Raw genomic sequence first — 26,722 nt, forward strand, 5'->3', positions numbered from 1 at the left:
TTTTTAAAGTTAAGGGGGCATCAGAAACAAGAGACCACACAACCACAACCAAAAATGCTATTAGAAACCGCGGTGGTGAGAATACTGAAAATGATTGCAGGAAATATGAAATGTACTGAGAGACCGAAAGAAGAATCAACATACCACAAGAAAATGTAACATACAGTAAATAAACGAGTCAATATAAAATCGAAAAAAAAAAAATGAAATAATCACATAAGTGGAATATTGGAGACCAAAGGTTTGTGCCAACCCACATATTTTATAAAGTGATGAGCGCGCTAATAACCGGCAAAATAGCACAAAAGATGGAAAACTTGTATTAAGCTGCGAGATAAAAAGAAACGAAACTAGTCGAGTTGAAAATTTAGCGATATTAACCAATACATTTACATTATATTTATCGTTTCCCACCTTTACCCATATCAGAGGAGTATGTCAACTAAAACTGTCATATGACAGTGGTAGTTGCCAAACTCGTGCGATACGTCTTAAGGTGGGAAACAATCAATATAATGTAAATTTATAGGTTAATGTCGCTAAATTTCCCAACTCGATTAGTTTCATTTCTTTTTATCTCACAACTTCTCGCTCATCACTGTATAATAACAGTTCCTGTAATCGTTCTCGAACCAAGTTTTACACCGTTCTATGAGCAGATGCTAATTGAACAAGGTGGAAAGCTTTCAGAACTCTTTGTCAGTGATTAAAAATGGTGCGTGAAACACGGATAAATTAATAGTACATAATTTTAACAGATCATGACTCTTCTGGAGAGTACTGCACGTTATCAAATTTTGACTTATTGTGTAAAATATACTCACTCAAGACTTTCATATTGAACGTAACATTTTGACTTGATCCTGTCTGTCCAAAAACTGCCTTCCTTTATCTTTCCAGTCCTCTCCAACAATTCCCGTAGTTGTTTTGCAGTGAACGGCCTGACTAAATTGGTGATATATAGTATATTGGAAGGCGGATTTTTAGCGGGGCTAGGTGGTGGACGCAATTTTGCAGCAGTGTCGTCTACAATGCTAATCTTTCTGTTCACAGCAATTATATTGGGATTGGTGGTAATTTCTGATTTCTTTTGTTCCTCCGCAGAATCTTCCTGTGAGAAAATACAAATTTTATGAATGGTTAATAAGCAAAACATAAAAGTAAGAAGAAATTGTGGGATGAATGAATATAAACTTAATCACAAAAGTTTTACACCATCAAAATTATGCTTATTTTCAAAGTTGATTTTCTCGTTAACGGATTAATGGAGTCTGCTATTTTTTTTTATTATTTTATATTTTCTTTGGTATTTACACTATTGAGCAAAGCTTTACTCAAACTTCCTTCTTGAGCTTATACCGAGCTCAAGAACAGAAATGTTTTTCTTATGTTAAGTTTGAGACACCCTCTAGGGAGGACAAGGTGCAAGGGTGGGTATTTATCCAAATCATGTACAGTAGAACCCCGATTATCCGTGCTGCTCGGGACCGAAGGGTGGCACGGATAATTGAAAAGCACGGATAATCCGAACATGTATTTCTTATGTATATGTACGTATACACATACATATGTACCTACCATAAAAATAACAGAAGAAAATAAATCTTTCATTATGAGTCTCTCTTTCGTCATATAGAGTTTCCGTCAAGTGATCTACGATGACGCTATTTTGATAAAACCCCAAAAACGCAACATGAGTAATAGAAAATCATAGCACTGATAATCCGCACCCGGATAATCGGGGTTCTACTGTAGTCTTATGTTTTGTGAATATTTTGTTTTTTTAATTAGTCTGATATCTTTATAAACAAAGAAAATAGATGCTTTTATTCTTGGACATGTGTTTTGATTGAAACAATACTAGATTAAAGTCTGTTTTAGGCTATAATATAAAATTATATAAGAAAATGGTATACTAAGTTTTGTCAATGCAAAACAGAAAACAAAATCTGTTAATAAAAACTGTTATAGACATTAGAACATGTCCTATTTGATACCAATTACCAATACCTTCACAATGGTTTTTTAAGGTTAACTTTTCTTCTAAGAAATGTTGCAATGGAAGAAGCAGATAATAATAGAGTTTTCTTATCCATTATATAATAATATTTATAATATATCTTTGTAACATAAAATATCAAAGATAAAACTAACTAGGTTAAACATTGTTAAAAAAAGAAGGAGAAGAACATATATGTTAACAGTACAGGTACCACCATAAAAATATAAAGAAGTACTTTTTAGCATGTAATGCGCAGAATCACATAACATATTCTAATATGTGACAATGTAATACACCAAACTTCTTGTATTAATGTTGTACACAATCATTCCACGTAAATTTTTGTTTTGTCATTTTCTGTTAACAAAACAAGGTATAGTATAAAACAGCCTTAACAATAAAAAAAATAATGTGTGTGTGTACTTTGTACGCACGTAAGAAGTTATACTTCTATTATATGATTTCATTATACTTTAAACAGTTTATTTTAATTTTATTTAAATACTAAACTAATTTTAATGCTTACCACTTTCCAAAAATTAAAAAAAAAGAATAGGAATGGTCCGGAATTTGAACTCAAGACCTCTCGATCTCTAGCCGAATACTATACCAATCATGCTACGAGGTCTGTGTTTGTATCGTCTCGGACATAATGACAATTCACGGTAACAAACAGACGAAGTGAAGTATAATACATAAATATTAATGTTTTAATAATACTTATCTTACTCCTGAGGAAGACAAATCCAGACACAAAAACTATAATAAATATAATACTAACAACACTAATATATTGTTTTCACACCTTTTTTGCACTGATATATTTATGCATAACTTGAACGGTTTAGCAACTAAACGCCATATTGTCTGTGTGCGCATGCGCGCAGAATAATGAAAATTCACTCCCAATCGCGCCTAAAGAAGTATAACTTCAAAAATAATAATAGTTTAGGTCATCATCATCATCAGTAGCTCGACAACCCTTTTTGGGTCCTGGCTTGTTCTAGGATATTCCGCCATTCTGTTCTGTTCCTTGCTTTGTTCTTCCAGTGGGTAATCTCAAGTGTTTTCAGATCTTGTTCACTTGTTCCATGTATCTAAGTTTGGGTCTTCCCTTTGACCTTCTCCCTACTGGTGTTTGCCTCATTATATGTTTTGGTGTTTGGGTCTCCAACATCCGTTCAACATGGCCCATCCAGCGCAGACGTCCGATCTTTATGGATGTTATGACGTCGGCTCGTTGTATGCTGCGTATAGTTCAAAATTATATCTTCTGCGCCTTACGTCATTTTCTTTCACCCCCTTATATATGTGGCTGAGGATTTTTCATTCAAACGTACCTAATAAGTTCTCATCGCTTTTCAACAGTATCCATGTCTCTGATCCATATATAAGGACCGGTTTTATCAGGGTTTTGTATATTTTGCATTAGGTTTTTCTCGTGATGCTGTTAGATTTTAGATGTTTAATTAGTCGATTATAATATGTTTTATATACAATAGTTTAGGTACAAAACTATAAAAATAGAAAAACGCACAACGTAAATAGTTCTCATTTAAAATAGGAAGTGGTTGAATGCTCGAATATATGAATTTTAGGAATAAAAGGCAGATATCGAGCACTGAATTTTATTTAATCTTGCCCAAGTATACTTTCGGTCGTAGAGCATCTTCGGGGGTATTTTGTCAAGAAAAGGAAGGTATCCTCGAATGTCATTTAGTAAATGGTTGGTGGCAACTTAAATTAACATAATATAAATATCTAACAAATACACTAAACGAAGGACAAGCAGATAAATTCGAGTGCCGGTAGCCGGTATAATTCTTTCTGATTTCTGTTTGATTTCTGATTTGTAATTAACTATTTAGATGGGAAATAAGCCACGATTAAATTGAAAAAAAATAATTTTATTAACAACGTTTCGACACCCAAGTCGGGTGTCGTTGTCAAAACACAAAATACTACTACTTAAATTAAACAAAAACGTTGTTGCTTAGTAAAAAATTCTTCTAATAATTTATTTAATCTGACATCTAAATAGTTAATTATAAAAATGCCACAAGGAAATAGCTTCAGAACAACATTCTGATTTATACTTATACAGTTATTTTTCGACCAGGTGAGCGGTATGCACAGTGCAACATAAGAGAGACGAAATTGTTTAATGGAGGCTCTATGATATTTTGGGGTGAAATTACATTGACAGCAAGAACGGATTTGGTGTCTTTACGTGCGGACTCTTTAAATAGTGAAAGGTACATTACAAAAACTTTCTTTCTTTGAATACTTTGTTCCTTTCGCACTTTATATTTACATAGGAAATAATTTCATCGTCTATAAGTCATGGCCCCTATCGCATATCGGTACTCATTATTTAAGTAAGATAAATATTCAGATATTGGTATATTGTTTGTAGACAATTAAGATATCGTCAGCCCCTTCCTGCTTTCCTGCAAGATATAGAAACTAGAGCTATTGCTATCTGAGACTCCATAGACCAAAATCAAATAGTCCGCTTAATATCCAGAATGCCTAAGGAATGTGAAGCTGTATAGCTTTGTTCTTAATCAAATAGCCCGATCAAAGAACAATCTGACCCAAAAAAAAATAAGGGAAGGATGGAAATTTGGGAATAGGTAGTTGAAATTGCCTATTATTATATAAGAAAAAGTTTACAATTCTACATCCCCTACATTTTATTTACAAAAATGGAGGGGAATACCCCCCTCTCGAAGGTGGAAAATATACATTCAAAATAAGACCGGAATTGGGTAAAATGACTAATTCTAAACAACTTTTGATCTATAGTTTTTTCACTAAGTCAATACTTCGAGTTATTTGCGAGTGAATATGTTCATTTTTAACAAAAAAAAAACATGTTTTTGGAAGGTTTTTCGGAGATAACTCAAAAAGTAAGTCTTTTATAGAAAAAAATATTCTTAGCAAAAATGTAGCTTATAAAAAATTGAAAAAATGGTTATGCATAAGGTCTGTAGACCCAGTAGAAGCAGAGTTGTAGTTAACAAAAACGGAGCACTTTTCGGGGAAAAATCATGTCAGCTTTTTTAAACTGTTTAAAAAAAGGTTTATTTTTGTTTTTTAAAAAAAAAACTTAACATTAAAAATAAGTGAGTTACGCTCAAAATATTGTTGGTCCCTTTTATGTTTTGGTAAAAAAATCGCAAAAATGACCACCTAATTAGCATCCCAAATAAATGTTATCATTACCACTTGACAAGTTCTTTGCTTATGTATTATTTATAACAAGAATCTACAGGTCGAGCAAGTCTCGTAAATTTCACGATTGCGAGCCACGCTTCACGCAACCGTGTTTACGTACTTGTGTTTCGAGTTGCGTGGTCGTGCGGAGTTATATTTACCAAATTTAAATATAATCGTTTCTACTGATCATAATATATCATGTCAAAATTAAATCAATATGTCAATATGGCTACTGGGTGTAAAAGATAAATCTTATTCTATCTGTTCTTAATGAGTTTTAGATAATGTTAGTTGTATTTCTTTGTAATTTTGTGTTGTACAAAGATTAATTTAACATTTTCTCTGGAAGTATTAATTTAGAAAGATAATATGCTTCATTGGTGTTGTGTTTTGAAGTGTGAAATGCAAAGTAATTGTGATAAAGTCAAGATAAAGTTCACTTTTAAACTGAACTAAATAAGGTATCTGAGAGACAACAATGATTAAATGCAATACAATGTACAGGTTTTACTAGCGAAATGAAAATTTTCCTGTCCTGTCTGGTGTAATCATTTTATATCTGGTAAGTTACAATTACAACAGTAACGATTTTTGAAGATGTTAACATTTTAATCTTATAGGAAAACCAGCCGACTTAATCGATAATAACAATCTCCAGATTGGGTTCCTTCAATAAATATGGGCTATTAACACAATGAAATAAGTTCCAGAAAATCTAAAATGGAGTGGTATCAAAGGAGAATTAAAGGAAAAAATATTCATATTGAAATTATTTATAAGGCCCTGGACTGTCTTAAATTCTACAATAATACTAGGTGGGTAAATGATTTTAGACATTTTTCATTAAGAGTAGATTAAGATTAAGTAGATTTTCATTCAGTAGATTTAAGACTTGTTTACACGGGTAGAGTAATGATGCAAGTACTTGATAGAGTAGAGTAACTCTACCTGTAAAAATGCTCAGCACAGTAGAATAGCTGGTAGAGTGTATAGTTGGAGTTAAAGTAGAGTGACTAGCAACCTATGGCAAAGTAACTACTCTATGACCACCACTACTGCCAAAATGTCTACTCGGCTGCACACTCTACCCATGGAACACGCTCAATTATGGCAGAATAGAGTAGGTAGGAGAGTACATGGGGGCGCTGTCATTCTGGCTGGAATTGTGTTTTGTGTAAATAGTGAAAATGAAGTTCACCGAAGATGAAACTTTAAAACTTGTAGAGCTATAATACGGCGAATACCAGTGTTTATGGAATTTAGGTAGTGTATACTACAGAAATAAAAGTTTGCAGCAAGCTGCGGAGGATGAAATCGTCGAAAGAATGGCAAAGGGGGCTTTGGAGTAAACGAGCTTAAGCAAAAAATTAAGAATTTAAGGTGCACTTATAATCAAGAGTGTTTAAAAATACAAAAATCGGTTTCACTATACTAGCATCAGTACTATACTTGTACTCTCCTCATGTGAATGGTATCAAGCCATTTTTGGTAGAGTACTACTGCTACTCTACTCTCCTCAAAACTCTACCCATGTAAACAAGTCTTTAGAAACAGTGGAAAATGAGGTAGCTAGTAGAGTAGTAGTACAGTAAAATATACTGGTTTAGCAAATTACAATGTTTTAAGGTAATACAGTAGCGATAAACAGGTAGCCAAAACGTGTTCCAAGATTGTCACTGTAATTTTGAATATTTTTTCGAGGCATTTGGCACACGTATTCGTAAAATAATAAAGAATGGCGGTACAGAGCCCAATTTGAAAAATATATTAATATGTGGAAATTACTCTGTAATTATACAATATTTAAAAAACGAGCCTGTACCGCCATTAAGAAGAACAAAAAAATACACTTTCTTCAAATAAACTTTTTTATCCGATGCCTAGATTTTGTGTAATTTTGGAACTACTAATGAAATAAAAAATTTTAGTAGTTCCAAAATAACACAAAATCGGATAAAAAATGTATTTGAAGAAAGTGTATTTTTTTGTTCTTCTTAATGGCGGTACAAGCTCGTTTTTTTTATATTGTATTTAATTACAGAGTAATTTCCACATATTAATATATTTTTCAAATTGGGCTCTGTACCGCCATTCTTTATTATATTACGAATATGTGTGCCAAATATCTCGAAAAAATATTCAAAATTACAGCCGCAATCTTGGAACACATTTTCGCTACCTGTTGATCGATACTGTTTCCTCTTAAGATAGTTTTAATAGTTATTTATGATATAAGTATTAAAAGTACAATTTTAAGACGCGCATGTGAAAGTTAACTTGAAAAAATAATTTTATTAATGTTTTGACTTCCACATCAGATGTCATTGTCAAAATACAAAATATTCATTATTATTAGGTTTGTTCTAGCAAACAGTCAAACTAGTCAAAAACAATCAGCAAACAGTTGGTCAGTAAAAGAACATAATACAGTCACCAGTGCGATCCCCTCTACTCGCGCTGGTCCACTATTCGCTGATGGTTTCAAACTGATGCTAGAACAAACCTATTATTATTATGCATATCATTATCTGTAAATAATATTTCTTCTGATTGTTAATTGTAAAGGATAGAAAAATTACCATTTATTTTATTTTTTTTAGAATCAGCTGAGAGAAGTGGTCTACAAAAAAACCAGGAAGGAAACGGAATATGTGGCTACGAAAGGCAAAAGAAAGGTTTACAAATGTGACACATTTTTTTGAAATATTTAGGAATATCAAGAAAATTGCATTAAAAAAATGTATGAAAAGATTTTGTTCAATAAAAATGTTTATATTTATCAAGGATGTATTATTTGGTATGGCCACATATCGTCAGTGATGTAATAATACATCCTATCTGTTTTTTCATGAGTTTTGTAAGAGAGACTAAAAACTTGTCTTAGGGTCACCTCCTGTTTTCATATGATATTTTTTGACTTGTTTTGTAGTAAATTAAACTATCTATGAACTACAAAACAAGTCAAAACTTACATATGAACACAGGAAGTGACCTTAAAACATGTTTTTCCATCTCTCATACAAAACTCATGAAAAAACAGATAGGAGGTATTGTCACATCAGCAAGGATGTACAGGGATGAGTGCCCTAATAACCGGCAAAATATGGGCAACATATTTAGTTGTGAGATAAAAAGAAATGAAACTAGTCGAGCTGGGAAATTTAGCGAAATTAACCTTTAAATTTACGTTATATTGATCCCACCTTTACACATATCGGAGGAGTATGTCAACTAAAACTGTCACTGTGACAGTGGTAGTTTCCAAACTCGTCTGATACATCTGAAGGTGGTACAAAATCAATACAATCTAAATGTATAAGTTAATATCGCTAAATTTCCCAGCTCGACTAGTTTCATGTCTTTTTATCTCACTACTTAATACATCTTTTGTGCTATTTTGCCGGTTATTAGAGCGCTCATCACTGTATTTCTGGTATATCCAGGGAATGTCTACAAAATATATTTTGAATGTCCAGAGAACATTCGTGGACATTCATGGAATGTTCCAATAAGACATTCAGGTAATGTTTAAAATGCTGACACAGGATTTTCCTGGGATGTTCAGGGAACATGTTTTCGGGGATATTCCAGGAATTTTTCAATGTCTGTGTACCTTCTATGGAATATTTTGGTGTTATTACCGCCGCACTCCACTTGCGATTTGTAATCAGGAAGATTGAACACATTGTTTCAAATACAAGGCAATCCATTTGTGACTAAATAATCATGGATTGACTTCTATTTGAAAGAATGTGTTCAATCTTCACAACTACAAATCGCAAGTGGAGTCCGGCGCTTAGGGCTACTTCCTCTTCGGTATTATGTATTATACTACAGAAATCAGGAACTTTCCTTCTAAATATATGTATGCATCTTGGCCATCAAACATATTCTTCCAAACATTTTTTTAAGGGGTTACATAGGTCTTGTGGGTAAAAAAAGTGACTTTTTAAAAAAATTATATCTCGAAAACTAAAATTTATTTTTATTTATAATTGGAACATGTAAAAGTATAGTACTTAAGGTAGTCTCAAATAGTATTTCGCTAAAATACTACAGATATCAGGAACTTTCCTTCTAAATATATGTATGCATCTTGGCCATCAAACATATTCTTCCAAACATTTTTTTAAGGGGTTACATAGGTCTTGTGGGTAAAAAAAGTGACTTTTTAAAAAAATTATATCTCGAAAACTAAAATTTATTTTTATTTATAATTGGAACATGTAAAAGTATAGTACTTAAGGTAGTCTCAAAAAAAGTTTCAGCCAAAAATATTCATTTTTGTAGAGTTTTTTTGCGTTGACAGCATAACTAAGTCCAGTCTCATCTGAAATCAAAAAGTTTCTTGTAGTTTATACCTCTGGCTAGAATATGAACGAAGGAATTTAAAAAAAATGAAATTTGAAGATTTTACATAAGTTTAAACACATTTTTGACCCCAATTTTTCTCATTTTTAAAGTAGTTTTTTTTATAAATCAAAAATGACCTCATCTAATAAAAAATCCTTTGTTCATTCACTAGCCAGAGGTATAAACTACAAGAAACTTTGATTTCAGATGAGACTGGACTTGTAATGCTGCTCACCGCAAAAAAGGGCTGTTGTCGAAAAATTGCAGTCAACTCTACAAAAATGAATATTTTTGGCTAAAATTTTTTTGAGAGTACTATACTTTTACATGTTTCAATTATAAATAAAAATAATTTTTAGTTTCCAAGATATAATTTTTTTAAAAAGTCACTTTTTTTACCTGCAAGACAACAACTTAACAAATTGTTGATTTCAAATTGTAACAGTTGTTTTGCAAAGTATGCTGCCCTCTTGTATTTTCTGTGTTATCTTCAAAAAACACAAAACAAAACAAAAATAAAACAAAAGTTTAACCTTCACACCACAGAATCAAGCAATCAAGTTACACAAATTTTCAAACACCTCACCTGACACAGCGTCTCAAGTACGATTGCGCGAATTGGTAAATATAACTCCGCACGACCACGCAACTCGAAACACAAGTACGCAAACACGGTTGCGTGAAGCGTGGCTCGCAATCGTGAAATTTACGAGACTTGCTCGACCTGTAGATTCTTGTTTATTTATATGATCTGTAAGTTTCATCGGTTCAAAGTGCTTATTTTTGGCTTGAACGAGTAACTAATCACGAGTTTATTCAAATTTTGAACAGCCATAGCATAACCAATTTTTGTCTAACAAGAAAACAAAAAATGAAAAATATTCAGAAAAGCAAAACGTCCATTTTATTACTCTTTGAGATTTTTGGTATTACTAATAATTTTTAAGTTAATTCCGTAAAAAATTCCATTTTTTTCAAAATTAAAAAAATGTTTTATTTTAAACCCAATTCATTTCAAAATTGAGCACTTTGAACCAATGAAACTTATAGATAATATAAAGAATACATAAATAAAGTAACTTGTGAAGCGGTAACAATTTTATTTGGGAAGCTAATTAGAGGGTGATTTTCGTGATTTTTTACCAAAAAATAAAAAGGACCAACAATATTTTGAGCGTAACTCACTTACTTTTAATGTTAGAAGTTTAAAAAAAAACAAAAATAAACCTTTTTTAAACACTTTAAGGAAGTTGTAATGAATTTTTCCCGTAAAGTGTTCCGCTTTTGGGATATTTCAAATTGAAATATTCGATTTGGAATTTGACGAAGAAGAACCTACTTTTCATTAGCTACAACTCTGCTTCTACTGGGTCTACAGACCTCATGCATAAACCATTTTTTTCAATTTTTTATAAGCTATATTTTTGCTAAGAATATTTTTTTCGCTAAAATACTTACTTTTTGAGTTATCTGCGAAAAATCGTCCAAAAACATGTTTTTTTTTGTTAAAAATGAACGTATTCACTCGCAAATATCTCGAAAAGTAATAACTTAGTGAAAAAACTCTATAGAACAAAAGTTACTTGGAATTAGTCACTTTATCCAATTTAGTACTTATTTTGAACGTATATTTTTTCACCCCCGAGAAAATATTTTTCATCCCGAATTTCCCAATTTTTGTAAAATAGAGGGGATGTAGAATTGTAAACTTCTTCTCATATTGTTTAAAATTAAGTCATATTTACCTATTTTTAGTTCAGTATCTCATAATTCATCTTAAAACTATTTTTATTGTGTTAATTATGTTTACATATTATTATTTCAATTCTTAGCTTTAAATACTATTTCGCCTATACGGCAATGCTGTAACCTTTACTCCAAATAGGGGTTGAGATCTTTTTTAAAACTGAGAATGTACCATTCGACTAAATGTGTTTCATCAATAAACAAGTGTGAACATCTACCAATTTTTTGTTTCACTCTATCGATCTAATATTTACCACTACGATGTCCACAATTAAACCAGCGACCTAACAACAATTCAATCAACAATTTATACACATATAATGATTATAAATTTCAACAACCTATTCCCAAATTTTCATCCTTCCTAAATTTTTTTGGAGGTTTTCGTAAAATTTTGTGTTCCCTGATCAGGCTATTATTATAAGTAGAGGGAGAACGCGCGATATTAGTTTAGGTTGTTTCTTTATGTTTTGTAACTGTTATTTTTTATTGTTAATTTAGTATTGTTTCAGTTAAAACACATGTTAAAGAGTAAAACTGTCTATTTTCATTGTTTTTAAAGATATCAGGGAAATATAAAAAATAAAATGTTCACAAAACATGAGACTACAACATGATGTCACCCACCTTTTGTACCTTTTCCTCCCTACATGCTGTCTCAAACTTAACATAAGAAAAGCATTTCTTTTCTTCCACCCGTTATAATCTCAAAAAAGAAGTCTGAGTAAATCTTTGCTCACCAGTGTAATTACCAAAGAAAAATACAAAATAAAAATAACAGCATAAATATTTTTTCTTAAAGACATACCTCTTCAGATTTTTCCTTTTCAGATTCTTCGTCACTCTTTTCTTCTTCTTTTTTCACGATCCTCTTCTTTACGTCGACTTCAGCTCTGATTGCTTCTTTACAAACATCTTCAAGTTTTACTTCAGACTCATCCAAAAACTGTACAGACGGGCAAACAATTTTGATGGTATCCACATCTATTTTGTATGATGTAGCAGAAAGATTTTCCAGCCAGTCGCTTTTGCCCCACGACCTATGCGGATGCGGAGATGTGGGAGGGACTGGAAGATCTTCCTCTCCCGATAACAAAGCATTTCTGTTTAGCTTTATTGGTTTCGATGGTTGTATTGGTCGAGCTAAAAATATTTTCATTAGAAGTACATACTTGATTAATCAAAACTTATTTAAAAATAAAAAAAACATAAGAATCTCGCGGAAAGGATGCAACGAAGATATTAGAATAGCCTTGCTATGCCGCTGATGAAACATACTCGAAGGAGGATTCAGTTTTAGGTAAGGCGTTCTACGCAGGTACGTTAGAAGCGAGGAAAAAGCCACATCCATTGGGATGTGGCAGGACGAGTGGGATACAACAGAAGATGTGGCAGAACGAGTGGGATACACCGAAGGATATGGCACAGTGGACGAACTAACTGATACCGAATCTACGGAGTTGGCTGGTCTGCATACAAAGGCGCTTAGACTAATATCTGACGCAGGTGCTCACAGGATACGGCAGCTTCCGTAGCCCGTAGCTACTTGCACAAATTCAAAAAGGTTGAATCGGATAAATGTCTGTACTGTGGGGCTCCGGGTACTGTGCCACATAGCATTTTGGAGTGTGTCAGGTGGGCAAAAGAAAGGAATGAGCTAGAGGGAGTGTTGGAGTCGGTGAGGGAGATGGTAGAGAAGGTGGTGATAGATGAGCCATGGTGGAACAAATTCCACAACTATGTGAGAAAGGTGCTGTCGGTAAAAGAGAAGAAAAAGCGGGAGCTACAGTTTATTCGCATAAGCTATGCAATGGATGTAAACATTAGTTGACAGTCTCCAACTGTTGAATCAGTCTCCAACTGTTGAAGAACGCCCTGAAAGAAAAGGGTCTTGATCAAGAATAGTGATGTTAGAAGAGAATATTCTCAAGAGAATATTCTCGGCCAGAAAATTCTCTCGAGAATATTCTCGGCAAAAATTTTTCTATATTTTCAAAAACCGAAACAAGAATAAAAACTAGATACGGGTCAAATTATTATAATTTAAAAAATATGTAGGTATATTGTTTTTGCCAATCCCATGAACCACTAGCAAGGGTGTTTTCAGTGTCAATATTTATTGTTTTGGTGCAATATTAACGTGCAAATATTTAGAATGGTGTTCATTTAAGCAGAGAAGAACAAGTTGAGGAAACTTAGTTTGTAGATAATTTAGCAACTTTAAAATATGGTGATGAGTCGGCTGAAATAATGGCAGATTTGGCACTTTATCGGTCTAAGGAGGGATTTTTTTGAAAACCATTCATTGTAAAAGCAATTGAAAAACTAGACTTAATCATAATATGGTGAAAAGGTACATGTTTCGGAACAAAATTAACTAAAATAGTAGTTGATATATTAAGCATGCCTTCATCTAGTGCAGCGACTGAAGTTTGGTTTTTTTATCCACTCCTCTAAAAAAAACCGGCTCACTGCTGAACGGGCTAGTAAGGTAACTTTTATTGCTCACAATTTAAAATTGTTAGACGTAGACTAATCCATGGCTAAGCTGGCCACTCGTGAAAAACAAAATCCCACAACTCATAAGTACATTGACATGCAGATTGTAGATGACTAGGATGAGCTAATGATAGAAATAGATTCTGAATCTGAGGTCTCATCTTTTATCACATCACATCGATTATTTGCTGTTAAGAAGAAAATTTCATTTTTTTACCAAAGAAATTTTGTGTTTTCTGTTGTTTTTGTATTTTTTTATATACAAAGAACACTGTTGTTTCGTCTCATAATTTTGTATATAAGATCATGATTTTTAAAACCCTATTTTTCATCTTCAAGAATATTGTTAAGTGCGTCATGGGGTTCATTCTCAGAAAATTCTCAATATCGAGAATATTCTCGAGAATATTCTCCGATTTTTCATTCTCGAGAATTTTCCAACACTAATCAAGAAGCGTATGTGTGACGACAAGCATGCTGCTGTGATTCTGTCGAATTCAAAAGTTTCTGGAGATATCACTTTATTGAAAAGCAAAGTTTCTACCGATGTTTCCAAAATTTCTTCTAATATTTCGAAAGTTTCTGCTGATATTTCCACAGTTTATCCAGACATTGTTTCTTTGGAACATAAAGTTTTTAACGATAGTACTTCTCTGGAGAGCCAAGTTTTCTGCTAACATTTCGTCGGAAATATCTAAGTCATTTCTGAGATTTCTTCTCTTGGCCTAACTTGGCCATAAAATATCTTCATTGGAAAACAAAGTTGCTGTCGATATTCCGTCTCTTGAAGAAAAAATAAAAGAGAAGGAAAATATTTCCACTTTTAAACAAAAACTGAAAGACATTGAAAAGAAGATGGAGGAAACAGCGACAGGAGACAAAGGAATTTGGTCAATTAGAGTACAGACAAAAGACGACGAGGCGAAATGTAAGTTGGAGTAACGGCCGACATTTGAAAGGAACAGGGGTTCTGTTCATGTTAAAGTTCCAACTTTCGAGAGAAAATGGATGGTCCGAAAAAGAAGAGGCTGTAAACCTGAATATTACTCTTAGAGGAAATGCCTAGGATGTGCTTCAGACCATAGCCATAGAGGAGACCTTAGAGACCATAGAGGAGAACAACCTTATCCCAGAGACTAGACGCAATTCGATCAAAAGCGAAGTCGAACGGGAGATTAATAACCAAGAACAAGTTTTAGATCAAGTCCCTAATGAAATCCTCGATGAGCAGATTCCTGGGATTCCCATGCCATAAATTCAACCTGATAATACACAGCAGGAAAACAACGAGTTGCGCGATAGTCTAGTAAACGAAATGGCTCGTGCCGTACAAGAGTTTAATGGAACAAACCCACTTAGCAGACCACCGCTACCACGAATAAACTCTTGTAAGAAACTAGGTGCGCTGTTACAAATTGTGAACACTGAAGTCCTACCCAACTATGTCGTAGAAGCTCACACGTTAGAATATTTGCATATGCTAATCTACTGTGCAGCAACAGAAATTGCTAATGTAATGGGTGTTAAGATCAGAACACGACGGGGTACTAATAACGAAAGAACTGGTAACAGAATTGCACCTTGGGAAAAAAGGCTACTCGGAAAGATCGAATTACTATGTAGGGATATTGGTATATTGGAAAAGTCATCAGGAGAGCTGAAGAAATAATGCTGACTACCGCAAGACACTCAAGATATGATCCAGAAAACAACACAGCCCATCAGTGTCTGGATACATTAAAACAAAAGCTCTCCGTTTATTCAGGACGACTAAGGAGGTACAAAGTTAGTAACAACCGCAAAAGCGACAATGCTCTTTTTGAAAGTTCTGAAAAGGCGTTCTATCGAAAACTCAATTCCACTGTAGAATGTGTCGATAAGACTTACCCAAGCCAAGAAGAAATTCATGAGTTTTGGGGAAATCAACTTTCCATGCCAGCTGCTCTTAACAACAATGCTGGATGGATAGAAGATACGACACAAAACTGCCAACACTACATTACCACCCTTTACGAACCCTTCACTACTGAAGAAGTCTCAAATACCATCAAAGAGCTTCATAACTGGAAATCTCCTGGACCAGACGGAGTTCAAAACTTTTGGCTCAAGAAGTTTTGGAGTGTTCATGAATGCTTATCAACACTAATTAATCATGTTATTTCTAATCCGCAGGATATACCATCATTCCTAACTCAGTGAACCACTTATTTAATTCCGAAGGATCAAAATAACACCCAAGATCCAGCCAAATACCGCCCAATTACTTGTCTTCCAACTTTGTATAAATTGGTCACATCCTGTGTATACCGGCGTATCTACCAACACTGTGCTCTGAACAATATCATAGAGCCTCAACAGAAAGGATGCGCTAAGGGTTCCATGGGTTGCAAAGAACAACTCATCATCGACTCAGTCATTTCTAATCAAGCATATTCCAAAAAGAGGAACCTATTTACTGCCTTCATTGATTACAAGAAAGCCTTTGGCTCAGTGCCGCATGAATGGCTTATAGATATATTGAGAATATATAAAGTCGATGATAATATAGTGATCTTTTTAGAGCATATAATGACGGAGTTGAAGACTAGAATTCACCTTCAAATACCTGGTGAAAATAACATCGAAACTGAAAATATCGCAATCAGCCGGGGCCTGTTTCAAGGAGATACGTTGAGTCCACTGTAGTTCTGTCTAGCTATGAACCCACTATCTCAGCTATTGAACTCCACAGACGCAGGTTTTAGCATCAAAAATAACAACAATGTGGTGGCGAAGCTTAATCATTTATTGTATATGGATGATTTGAAATTAACGGCTTCCACTCGAAACCAACTCGATGAGATGCTAAAAACTGTAGAAACTTTTTCTAATGACATTAGTATGCACTTCGGACTAGACAAGTGCCGTATTTTAAATATAGTCAGAGGAAAAGTACAGCCCGGAGGATTCGATATGCAAAATGGCCAGAACATCGAGGCCATGGGTGAAAACGATATGTATAAATATCTTGTAGTAAAGCAAGCGAGGAAAATTGACCATAAACAAATGAAAACAGATAACTACTGAGTTTATACGAAGGGTAAAACAGCTGCTTCGCTCACACCTTAAGAGTAGAAATTTGTTTAAGGCACTAAACACCTACGCATGTTCCACGCTTAGCTATTCATTTGGCATTGTTAAGTGGACAAAAACGGATATAGAAAATCTTCAGCGAAAAGTAAGAACGCACCTCACAAAGGCACAAAAACACCATCCAAAAAGTGCAGTAGAAAGAACGACATTACCACGGAATTTAGGAGGAAGAGGACTTATGGATATAGGTGAGCAATTTGACAAACAAATTGCTAATTTAAGATCTTATTTTCAGATGCAGGCTGAAACATCTACTCTACATCGCGCTATCTGCGCAGTAGATGACACAACACCGATAAAACTGAGGGAAGCAGAACTGCGCATAAACCACCTTACTAAGGACGAAAAAGTGCGCGCCTGGATGGGTAAACCTCTGCACGGGCGACATCCCAATGAGGTCAGCCAAGATTATGTCGACAATATAGCGTCGAACTACTGGTTGACATCAGGAAAGATGTTCCCTGAAACGGGGGTTCATTACTGGCCATTCAGGATCAGGTTATACCAACCAGAAATTACCTGAAATATATCATCAAAGACCCTCATGTTCAAAACGACAGATGCCGATATGGATGTCAAGCCCAAGAAACCATCCAACATCTTACAGGGGGCTGCCAGGCATTTGCTGCAACTGAGTACAAGGAACGGCATGACGCAGTGGGAAAAATCCTTCATAAGGAGATAGCTATCAAGCTGGGACTTCTCCAAACCGACCATCTCCCATATTATCAATACGTCCCTGAGAGTATGCTCGAGGATGGCAACTACAAGCTATACTGGGACCGCACTGTGCTCACAGACCAAACAGTGGCGCATAATAGACCAGATCTCGTATTAGTCAATAAATTAACGAGACAAACAACCCTCATTGATGTGGCGATTCCTAACAACAATAATCTACATACTAAATTTACTGAAAAGATCGCCAAGTACAGAGATCTGGAAATTCAAATACGGAGACAATGGAGAATGCAAAGAACCCAGACGATACCGATTATTATGTCTACTACTGGAGTCATTCCGAAGACCCTCCTCGAAAGCATAAAAAAGCTGGGTCTTAATGAACATCTTTATAAGACCATGCAGAAAGCAGTACTACTCGCAACGGCCAGATGTATACGAAAGTTTTTGGGAGATACACCTGCATACCAAGTCACCTAGGGCTCGATAACACGGAAAGAGTCCCACCAGAGCTCAATCCTTTTGATACCGTAGGTATCTGGGATGAGTCAATTTTCCCCTTAGAGGGAGTGTGAGCCGTATGGCTAAATCTGAACTAATGTAAAACTATGTGACGGGTCGTTTGAACTATTTTATACCGCAGAAGACTTTTAATACGTATTTATAAGTTATTACGAGTTTTTGAAGCGTGAAATTTTGGAAATCTCATTTTTACACAAAACTGAACATTATTATGTAATAAAAAAATGTGCAAGTTCCCTATTGAAACATCATACAGTCAGAGATAGCAGTACATAGTAGTGAAAGGAACTAGGGACTCAGAAGACTGAGGGCATGAAAAAAAACTAGGTCCTGATTATGACTGCAAGGACGAAGTTGAAAGTTCAACCCGGAAAGTCAAACAATAGTGTTAATATAATTAAAATAAAAAAAATAAATAACTCACCTATTACTATATGCGTCCTTCCCTCTGTATTATGTCCACTTTTCTTGGACTTATCAGTTCCACCTGACGGTCTTCTGTTAATAATAATCTTATTAATAAAATCGGAATTACTGTTGCTGGATCTCTTCAGGGTAATTTTTTTTGGTTTATCCTGAGGTTCTTTTATCTCACCGTCTTCTAATGGCGAAGGGGATCTGTGAATAGGTGATCTTTTCAATACAATACGCTTTTTATCATATACACTTTCACTTCTCGCTTTGAGCTCAGGAGTATGTGAACGTTCATTATCTTTAGTGTCTTTATGATTACTACTATCAGAATTTTCTTGATGGTGGCTAACATAACTGCTTTCAAAAGCTTCTTCTTGTTGATCATGTTCTGTTTGTTCATTTTCTATTGCAGGTGCAGACTCAGAAGCGGTATCAGCCTCATTTGTAGCTACAGCATCATCTTCGTTTGTAACATTCTCATTTTGTACACTTTCGTCATTAGCTTTAGGTGATGGGGTAGACCCCTGTACATTGTCATTTTCAATTTCAGATTGATTATCAATATTATTCGAAGTTTGATCAGGATTTAAACCTGTTGACTTACCTTGTGTGCTCTCTTGATCTTGCTCCTCATCTTCCCTGTCATTATTTTCGTTTTTATCCTCACCAGATACTTCTGTATAACTAATTGGATCAGCTACGTTACTATTATCAATATTACCTGCTATTTTATCATCCTCATTATTTTTTTCTACTTTGTCATGTTCATTTTTATTTGTTACTTCATGAGTAGTAACTTCTACTTGATTGTTAACCTCTGTCTTCTTTTTCCAAGCATTTCTTGCTTTTCTCCTCATCTATAACAATTATTGTTGCTACTTAATTTTTAATGTCAAAATGTTTACACTTTTTATAAATAATGTCTTATATAACTATGACTTTGACTGGCGTCCTATTTATAGATCACTAAAAATTTTGTTGTATTTTTTTTAACCCTTAGCTTTGTTTTTAAACCAAGATGAGTAAACTAAAGGGACAGATTCACATCCAAGAAAGTCACTAGAATTATCACCAAATACATCTTCTTGTTTGATTGAAAATACCAGCATTTGATGGTAATCCATAAATATTATATTATATTAATATGTCGCTAAAGTGTTCTAAAACAACTGTTTTTTATATTAAAACAGACTAAAAATCTAAAAATTAAAGGAATATCGCAGAAAATACAAAATATCGCTGATATAACTTAATTAACCTATGAAACCCAATAGTGTCAAAATTCTATAAATGTCATTAGTGTCAAAATTTGATAACAGTGGAGTAAACTTGTCTGAGGTTGGGGAAATTACAAACAAGCTTTATGACGCGGGAAATTTGAATTACTCCTCTTGGTTTAAAAACAGACTATGGTTAAAAGTTAAACCCTCTTTAAGATAGTCAAAATGTTCTCACTACCAGAATTCAATTTTTTTATATCTTTATGTTCTATGTAATTAAAAAATAAGATTCCGTGCAATTTTAACTCCTCCCTACCAAACAAAAACATAATTTATTCGTTGTTTATTTTTTTTAGGTGGGATACAATCAATTAACAGTTTAAAAAAATTCACAAGCGATATTGTGTTGATGTGTGCTTTTGAGAGATGGAAGTAGGTTTTGCTCGTGATCAGTAATATGGACAGACTATACAGGGATATGTTGGATTAGTTGTGTATGGGGAACAAGGGTAGTTATAAGGCATAAAAGTCGCGGTTTTTGTTGTTTTTTTTTGTGATGCTCGTGATTGAGAGTTCACCAAAATTTGAGAATAAGTAGGTCATGACGTCGTGGGAATATCCCGAACCCAAGAAAGAAACGACTGGTTCGACCAAGACTGCAAAAAAATAACAGATGAGAAGAACGAGGCATTTAGGACCATGCACCAACGGAAAACTAGGACAACAATAGATAGATACAAAAACTTAAGAAGAGAGGAAAAACGCATACACCGAAAAAAGAAACGAGACTCAGAAAATGACATATTAGAATGGCTTGAAAGCCATATGAGTCACGGAGAAACAAGAAAGTTCTACCATCAAATAAATACTATTAGAAAAGGATTCAAACTGAGAATCAATTATTGCAATGATAAGGAAGGTAACTTACTTACCAACAAAGATGATATCCTGTTACGATGGGTAGGGCACTTTCAAGAGTTGCTGGAAGGGGAACCTACTAACAACATAGAGCTGGAATACCGAAATGAGGAGCTCGTGGAACCCCCCTCGGTAGAAGAAGTGAAAATATCTATTGAAAAACTAAGGAACCACAAATCTCCAGGCAGCGATGGCATTCCAGCAGAGTTATTTAAGCACGGTGGAGAGCAGATCACCAAGGTGATGTGAGAAATTGTTTGTAAAATTTGGTCTGAGGAGCAAATGCCTGAAGAATGGAGTTTAGGCTTAATATGCCCGTTACACAAAAAGGGAAACCAACTGGAATGCAATAATTACCGCATACAAGATATTGTCAAACATTTTACACGAGAGATTGGAAGCCCTATACCGAAACGTTTCTAGGAGAATATCAGGCAGGATTCAGGCGCGGACGTTCAACCATTAACCAGATCTTTACACTACGACAGATCCTCGAAAAAGCGCAAGAGTTTAACATAGATCTGTACCATATTTTTGTCGATTTTAAGGCGGCATATGACAGTGTCTTAAGACCAAGTCTTTACAATGCTATGAATGAGTTGGGAATTCCAAAAAACCTCATATCTATGATAAAAGTGACAATGGCGAAGAAGCAGTAAAAATTCAAAACGACTTGTCAACCCCATTCGAAATACACAGGGGGTTAAGGCAGGGAGATGCGCTGGCGTGTCAGCTTTTTAATGTAGCCTTAGAAAAAGTTGTACGAGACGCTAATTTAGATAGCAGAGGAACAATATTTAATAGATCAGTCCAAATTCTTGCATATGCAGATGACGTGGACATTATAACAAGAACCAGGGCGAGAACTGCGGAAATCCTAACCGATCTAGTAGCAGCAGCGAACTAATGGGGTTACATATAAATCAAAATAAAACAAAATTCATGGCGACCAACACAAACACAAGAGCTGGAAATGTTGATGCAGATCTAATCATCAATGACCAAAACTTCGAAGCGGTCAAAGAGTTCATATATCTAGGGACATCGGTTAACCCCAATAATGACACATCTGAGGAAATAAAAAGGCGAATAATAATTGCAAACAGGTGTTATCATGGTCTATCAAAGTACTTATCTAACAAACGTCTGTCTCAAAAAACTTGTATAAGGCTGTATAGAACATTGATAGTCCCCGTTCTCACATATGGTTCAGAGGCATGGACACTAACTAAAACAGATGAATCCGCTCTATCAATTTTTGAAAGAAAGGTACTATGCAAGATATTCGGAGCGGTTTGTGAGAACGGAAAAACGTTTGGTGGAAAAGATATTATCACTATAATTAAGCGAAATCGCCAGCAGTGGGCAGGACATGTAGCTCGAGCCCCTGAATCGAACATGATAAAAATGATTCTAACAGCTCAACCCGTGGGAATGAGAAGACGGGGTAGACCAAAGTTGAGGTGGATGGACGGGGTAACACAAGATGCCGAGAAGATCGGAGTCGGCAACTGGAAAGTGCAGGCAAGGGACAGAACAGAATGGCGTAGAACGCTTGAGAAGGTCGAGGCCCTCTAAGGGCTGTAGCACCATGATGATGATGATGATGATGAGGTCATGACGTGACATCAAAATCTCCAGGGGTCGACAGCTCCGTGGGGGACAAAGGGGTGGTGGACAGGTATGAACATGCAAATTATAAGGAGTGAAAGTCACGCTTTTTGTGACGCTCGTGATCAAGACAGTGCACCAAAATTTGGAAATAAGTAATGTTGTAACTAAGCAAAATTTTCAGGGGCCGACAGCTCCGAGGGACAAAGGGGTGGTGGACAGGGATGAATTATCAAAGTATAAGGACTGAAAGTCACGGTTTTTTTTGTGACGCTGATGATCAAGACAGTACACTGAAATTTGGAAATAAGAAGTCATGTTGTAACTAAGCAAAATCTCCAGGGCGGACTCCAGGAATGTGCAAATTTAGTCCGTTTACTCAGTTTTTGTTCCGAATCTTAAAGAACAGCTTGCATTGCCATGAAATTTGGCACACACATAGCTAACATGTCAAAGAATAAAAGTGATATTGTGCTGATGTGTGCTTTTGCCCTGAGGTGAATACCACCCCTTCTCAGGGGTGAAAAAACATATATTCAAAATAAGTTGGGAAGTGGATAAACTGACTAATTCTAAGCAACTTTTGTTCTATAGAGTCTTTTCACTAAGTCAATACTTTGCAAATTATTTTCGAGTGAAAATGTTCATTTTTCAAAAAAAAAACATGTTTTAGACGGTTTTTCGGAAATAACTCAAAAAGTAAGTATTTTGCCAAAATAAATATTCTTAATAAAAATATAGCTTATAAAAAGATCAAAAAGGTGTATGTAATGTATGAAGTCTGTATACCCAGTAGAAGCAGAGTTGTAGCTAATGAAAAGTAGCTTCTTATTCGTCAAATTCAAAATCAAATATTTCAACATAAAATAACTAAAAAATTAAACACTTTTTTCGGAGAAAACTTCCAACAACTTTTTTAAACTGTTTAAAAAAGTTCTATTTTCGGAGAAAACTTCCAACAACTTTTTTAAACTGTTTAAAAAAGTTCTATTTTCGTTTTTTAAACAAGTTTCTAACAGCAAAAGTAAGCTATTACTCTCAAAGTAAAGTTAGCCCCTTCTTTTTTGTAAAAAAATCGTGAAAATCACCCCTGCTCTTAATTAGCATCCCAAATGAAATTAATCATTATCACTTCACAAGTTACTTTACTTTTGTTAACCCATTAGCGCCCAGCGTTACCATATGGTAACGTAAATCACATGATTTTTAAAAATTCTGCGGTATGCCCATGGAATTAGTCAGCCATATATTTTGAGAACTATCGTTTCTAGGAATACTTCAGGCACCCATAAAAGGTAACGGATTCGTATTTTAGCCTTTCTCAACCGTCGAGAGATAATCATATGACAGTGTGGTTTAAATTTATAGAAAAAGATGGACGTCCGTTTTGCGTAAGCAATTTTTGATAGTCTTCTAGTAACTATATTTGCATAATTTAAAAAAAAACTAAGTTTATTATACCCCAACTTATTATAAATTAAAAAACTCTAACATGAAGTAAAACCACTTCTATGTAAATTGGTATATTTATTAAAACTTAAAAAATCCCAATGGATTGAGTAAAATATGTCCAATTCAGAACGTTTTCAGACCTATCGGTCCATCATCAGTGAATCTACAATAAAATAAGTAATCCCACTATTAGAATTGAAAGATGGTTGAAATTTTTTAAAAGCTAAAAAAGTGTGGTTAGATTACTTACGTGCATACTTGCTAAATAGCCACAGAACTAAACAAGGGTTGAATTTAAAATTCGATTTACATTATTTAAAAATAATATTACACAGACTAAACGCCGATGTTACAGGATGTATAGTCAAAGTTGGCCTAAGATGGTTGATTGAGTTTTTGGTAGGGTTTCACCATGTTCCCGTAGGTTATATCCTGTAACATCGACGTTTAGTCTGTTTAATATTATTTTTAAATAATGTAAATCGAATTTTAAATTCAACCATTGTTTGGTTCTGGGGCTATTTAGCAAGTATGCACGTAAGTAATCTAACCACACTTTTTTAGCTTTTAAAAAATTTCAACCATCTCGCAATTCTAATAGTGGGATTACTTATTTTATTGTAGATTCACTGATGATGGACCGATAGGTCTGAAAACGTTCTGAATTGGACATATTTTACTCAATCCATTGGGATTTTTTAAGTTTTAATAAATATACCAATTTACATAGAAGTGGTTTTACTTCATGTTAGAGTTTTTTAACTATATGGTATACAGCCAACCTAGGGAACTTCCCTTTTAGTTTATTACAAATTGTTGTATTTTATCAACAATTAAATGTAGCGAATTCGGTAGGAATAGTCAAATTACGCCGTTACCATATGGTTGCGGTGGGCGCCTACGGAGTCATAATCTTTTTTTTTCAGTCGTGGATTTTTGTTAGCAGAAGCGATAGTGTTACTGGTGCGACGGAAAGATAACTCTGTTGTTACAATAGCATCTACGAGTTGTAGTGGGTCAGCATTGGGCACGGTAAAAATATTTTCTCATGAAGAAAAAGGCCACATTTAAGTAAGTCAGCCTCACTATATTGCTGAATACAACAAAATATGGTGGGTACCGACTGGATGGATCAAGGTGTTTCAACCTACCGAGTAGCAATTTGCAGTAAAAAATGGTACTGGCAAATTGTAACATGGTTGTTGGATGTTGCAGTCCATAATTCATGGCATTTATATAAACAAATTTAAAAAATATATCCTTGCTATCGTTTAGGAGAGAATTGGCCCAAGTTCTTCTCGGAAGATATGGAAGTCGTCCCTTATATACAGGAAGACCTAGTCTATATAGACAGAACTTGCCAGATCTTCGTTTTGATCGCTTCGACCATTTCTTACATCAAGCACTAGAAGGCGATGTGCTGGAGACAGATGTACAACATCTGGACGAACAATGTGTAAAAAATGAAACGTTGGTTTGTGTGTTAATTGTTTTATAGGATACCATACCAGACGATGAAAATATTCTCAAATAAATATATAAAAAAAAATTAAAAATTTTGGTTTCAACTATCCTAAAAATTCCTTAAGCGCCCAGCGTTACCATATGGTAACACCATATAATTAAAAAAAAAAGACAGAAAACCGAAAAACTTGTTTTTTGGATTAAATTATTAACATTTTCATCAAATCAAGCCTAAAAGTAAAGATTTTTAAATAAAAAAAAACTTGAGCGTTAATGGGTTAATCTGTAAGTTTTGTTGGGTCAAAGTGCATATTTTTGAAAAAATTTGGTTTTAAAATATTTTTTTTTATTTTGAAAAGAAATTCCTTTTTTCAACATACCTAAAAAATTATTATAGTCGGTTTGCTAAACTCAGACAAAACTGGCTAATGATTTTAGTAGGTAATTTTTTGTTTTTTGACAATTTTGCCAAAATTGACAAAATTACTTGTTAAAAGCACTAGTCAGTTGTGTCTGAGTTTAGCGAACCTACTATAGTACTACCTACCAAAAATTTCAAAGAGTAAAAAAATGTATACTAAATTTACAATCAAGATGCAGTAGTAATAAACAAACCAAGACATGTTAAATGCTACTAGGAGCACTCCCGAATCATAATTTACGATGTATATACACTGTAAATCCCAATTCATGTTTTCTAAAGTTTATACATTATAAATTATTATTCGGGTGTGCTCCTAGTAGCATTTGACATGTCTTGGTTTGTTTATTTCTATTGCATCTTGAATGTAAATTTAGTATAGGTTTTGCTTTATTGAATATTTCATATTTTTTTGTTTTTCTATAAGACAAAAATTGGTTAAGATATGGCTGCTATTTGTATATACATACTCTTGATTAGTGACTCATTCAAGCCCTTTCAACTAGAGCCCTTTCAAAAATAAACACTTTGAACCGATGAAACTTACAGATCATATAAACAATATATAATATCATCGGTGATGTAACAATATCTCCTATCAGCTTTTTCATGAATTTTGTAAGAGAGATTTCAAACTTTTTTTAGGGTCATTTCCTGTTTTTATATGTAAGTCTTAACATGTTTATTAGTAAATAAAAAGTTGAATTTACTACAAAACAAGTCAAAATATGAAAACAGGTGACTCTAAAAAAAGGTTGAAGTCTCTCTTACAAAATTCATGAAAAAGCAGATAGGAGGTATTGTCACATCACCGACGATATGTAAAGTAACTTGTGAAGCAATAACAATTAATTTCATTTGGGATGCTAATTGGGGGGTGATTTTCACGATATTTTTACCAAAAAAAAGGATCAACTTTATATGGATCGTAACTTGCTTACTTTTGTTGCTAGAAAGTATTTTAAAACCCAAAAATAAAGCTGTGACGAGTTTTCCCAGAAAAGTGCTTTATTTTTTGGTTATCGCACATGGAAATATTCGATTTGGAATTTGACAAATAAGAAC

At 34.2% G+C, this 26,722-nt stretch overlaps 1 protein-coding gene across 3 annotated transcripts in view; it reads right to left on the bottom strand.

Moving 5' to 3' along the window:
- LOC114325955 (apoptotic chromatin condensation inducer in the nucleus) overlaps positions 1-26,722 on the bottom strand; it is a 95,159-nt gene that overhangs the window by 64,053 nt on the left and 4,384 nt on the right. For 2 of the 3 annotated variants that reach the window (XR_007697304.1, XM_050647274.1), the window contains exons 2-4: positions 18,582-19,428; positions 12,132-12,466; positions 825-1,111 (exon numbers count right to left, since the gene is read on the bottom strand). Coding sequence is in view for 2 of the 3 variants with exons in the window: in XM_050647274.1 (XP_050503231.1) it covers positions 825-1,111; positions 12,132-12,466; positions 18,582-19,428 (1,469 nt within the window). In the remaining variant the exon portion in view is untranslated. Of the gene's footprint in view, positions 1-824; positions 1,112-12,131; positions 12,467-18,581; positions 19,429-26,722 lie in introns of those variants that run through there. The other variant, XM_050647275.1, reaches the window with a different exon arrangement.

Source organism: Diabrotica virgifera, chromosome 3 (assembly GCF_917563875.1).
Source record: "Diabrotica virgifera virgifera chromosome 3, PGI_DIABVI_V3a".
NCBI lineage: Eukaryota > Metazoa > Arthropoda > Insecta > Coleoptera > Chrysomelidae > Diabrotica > Diabrotica virgifera.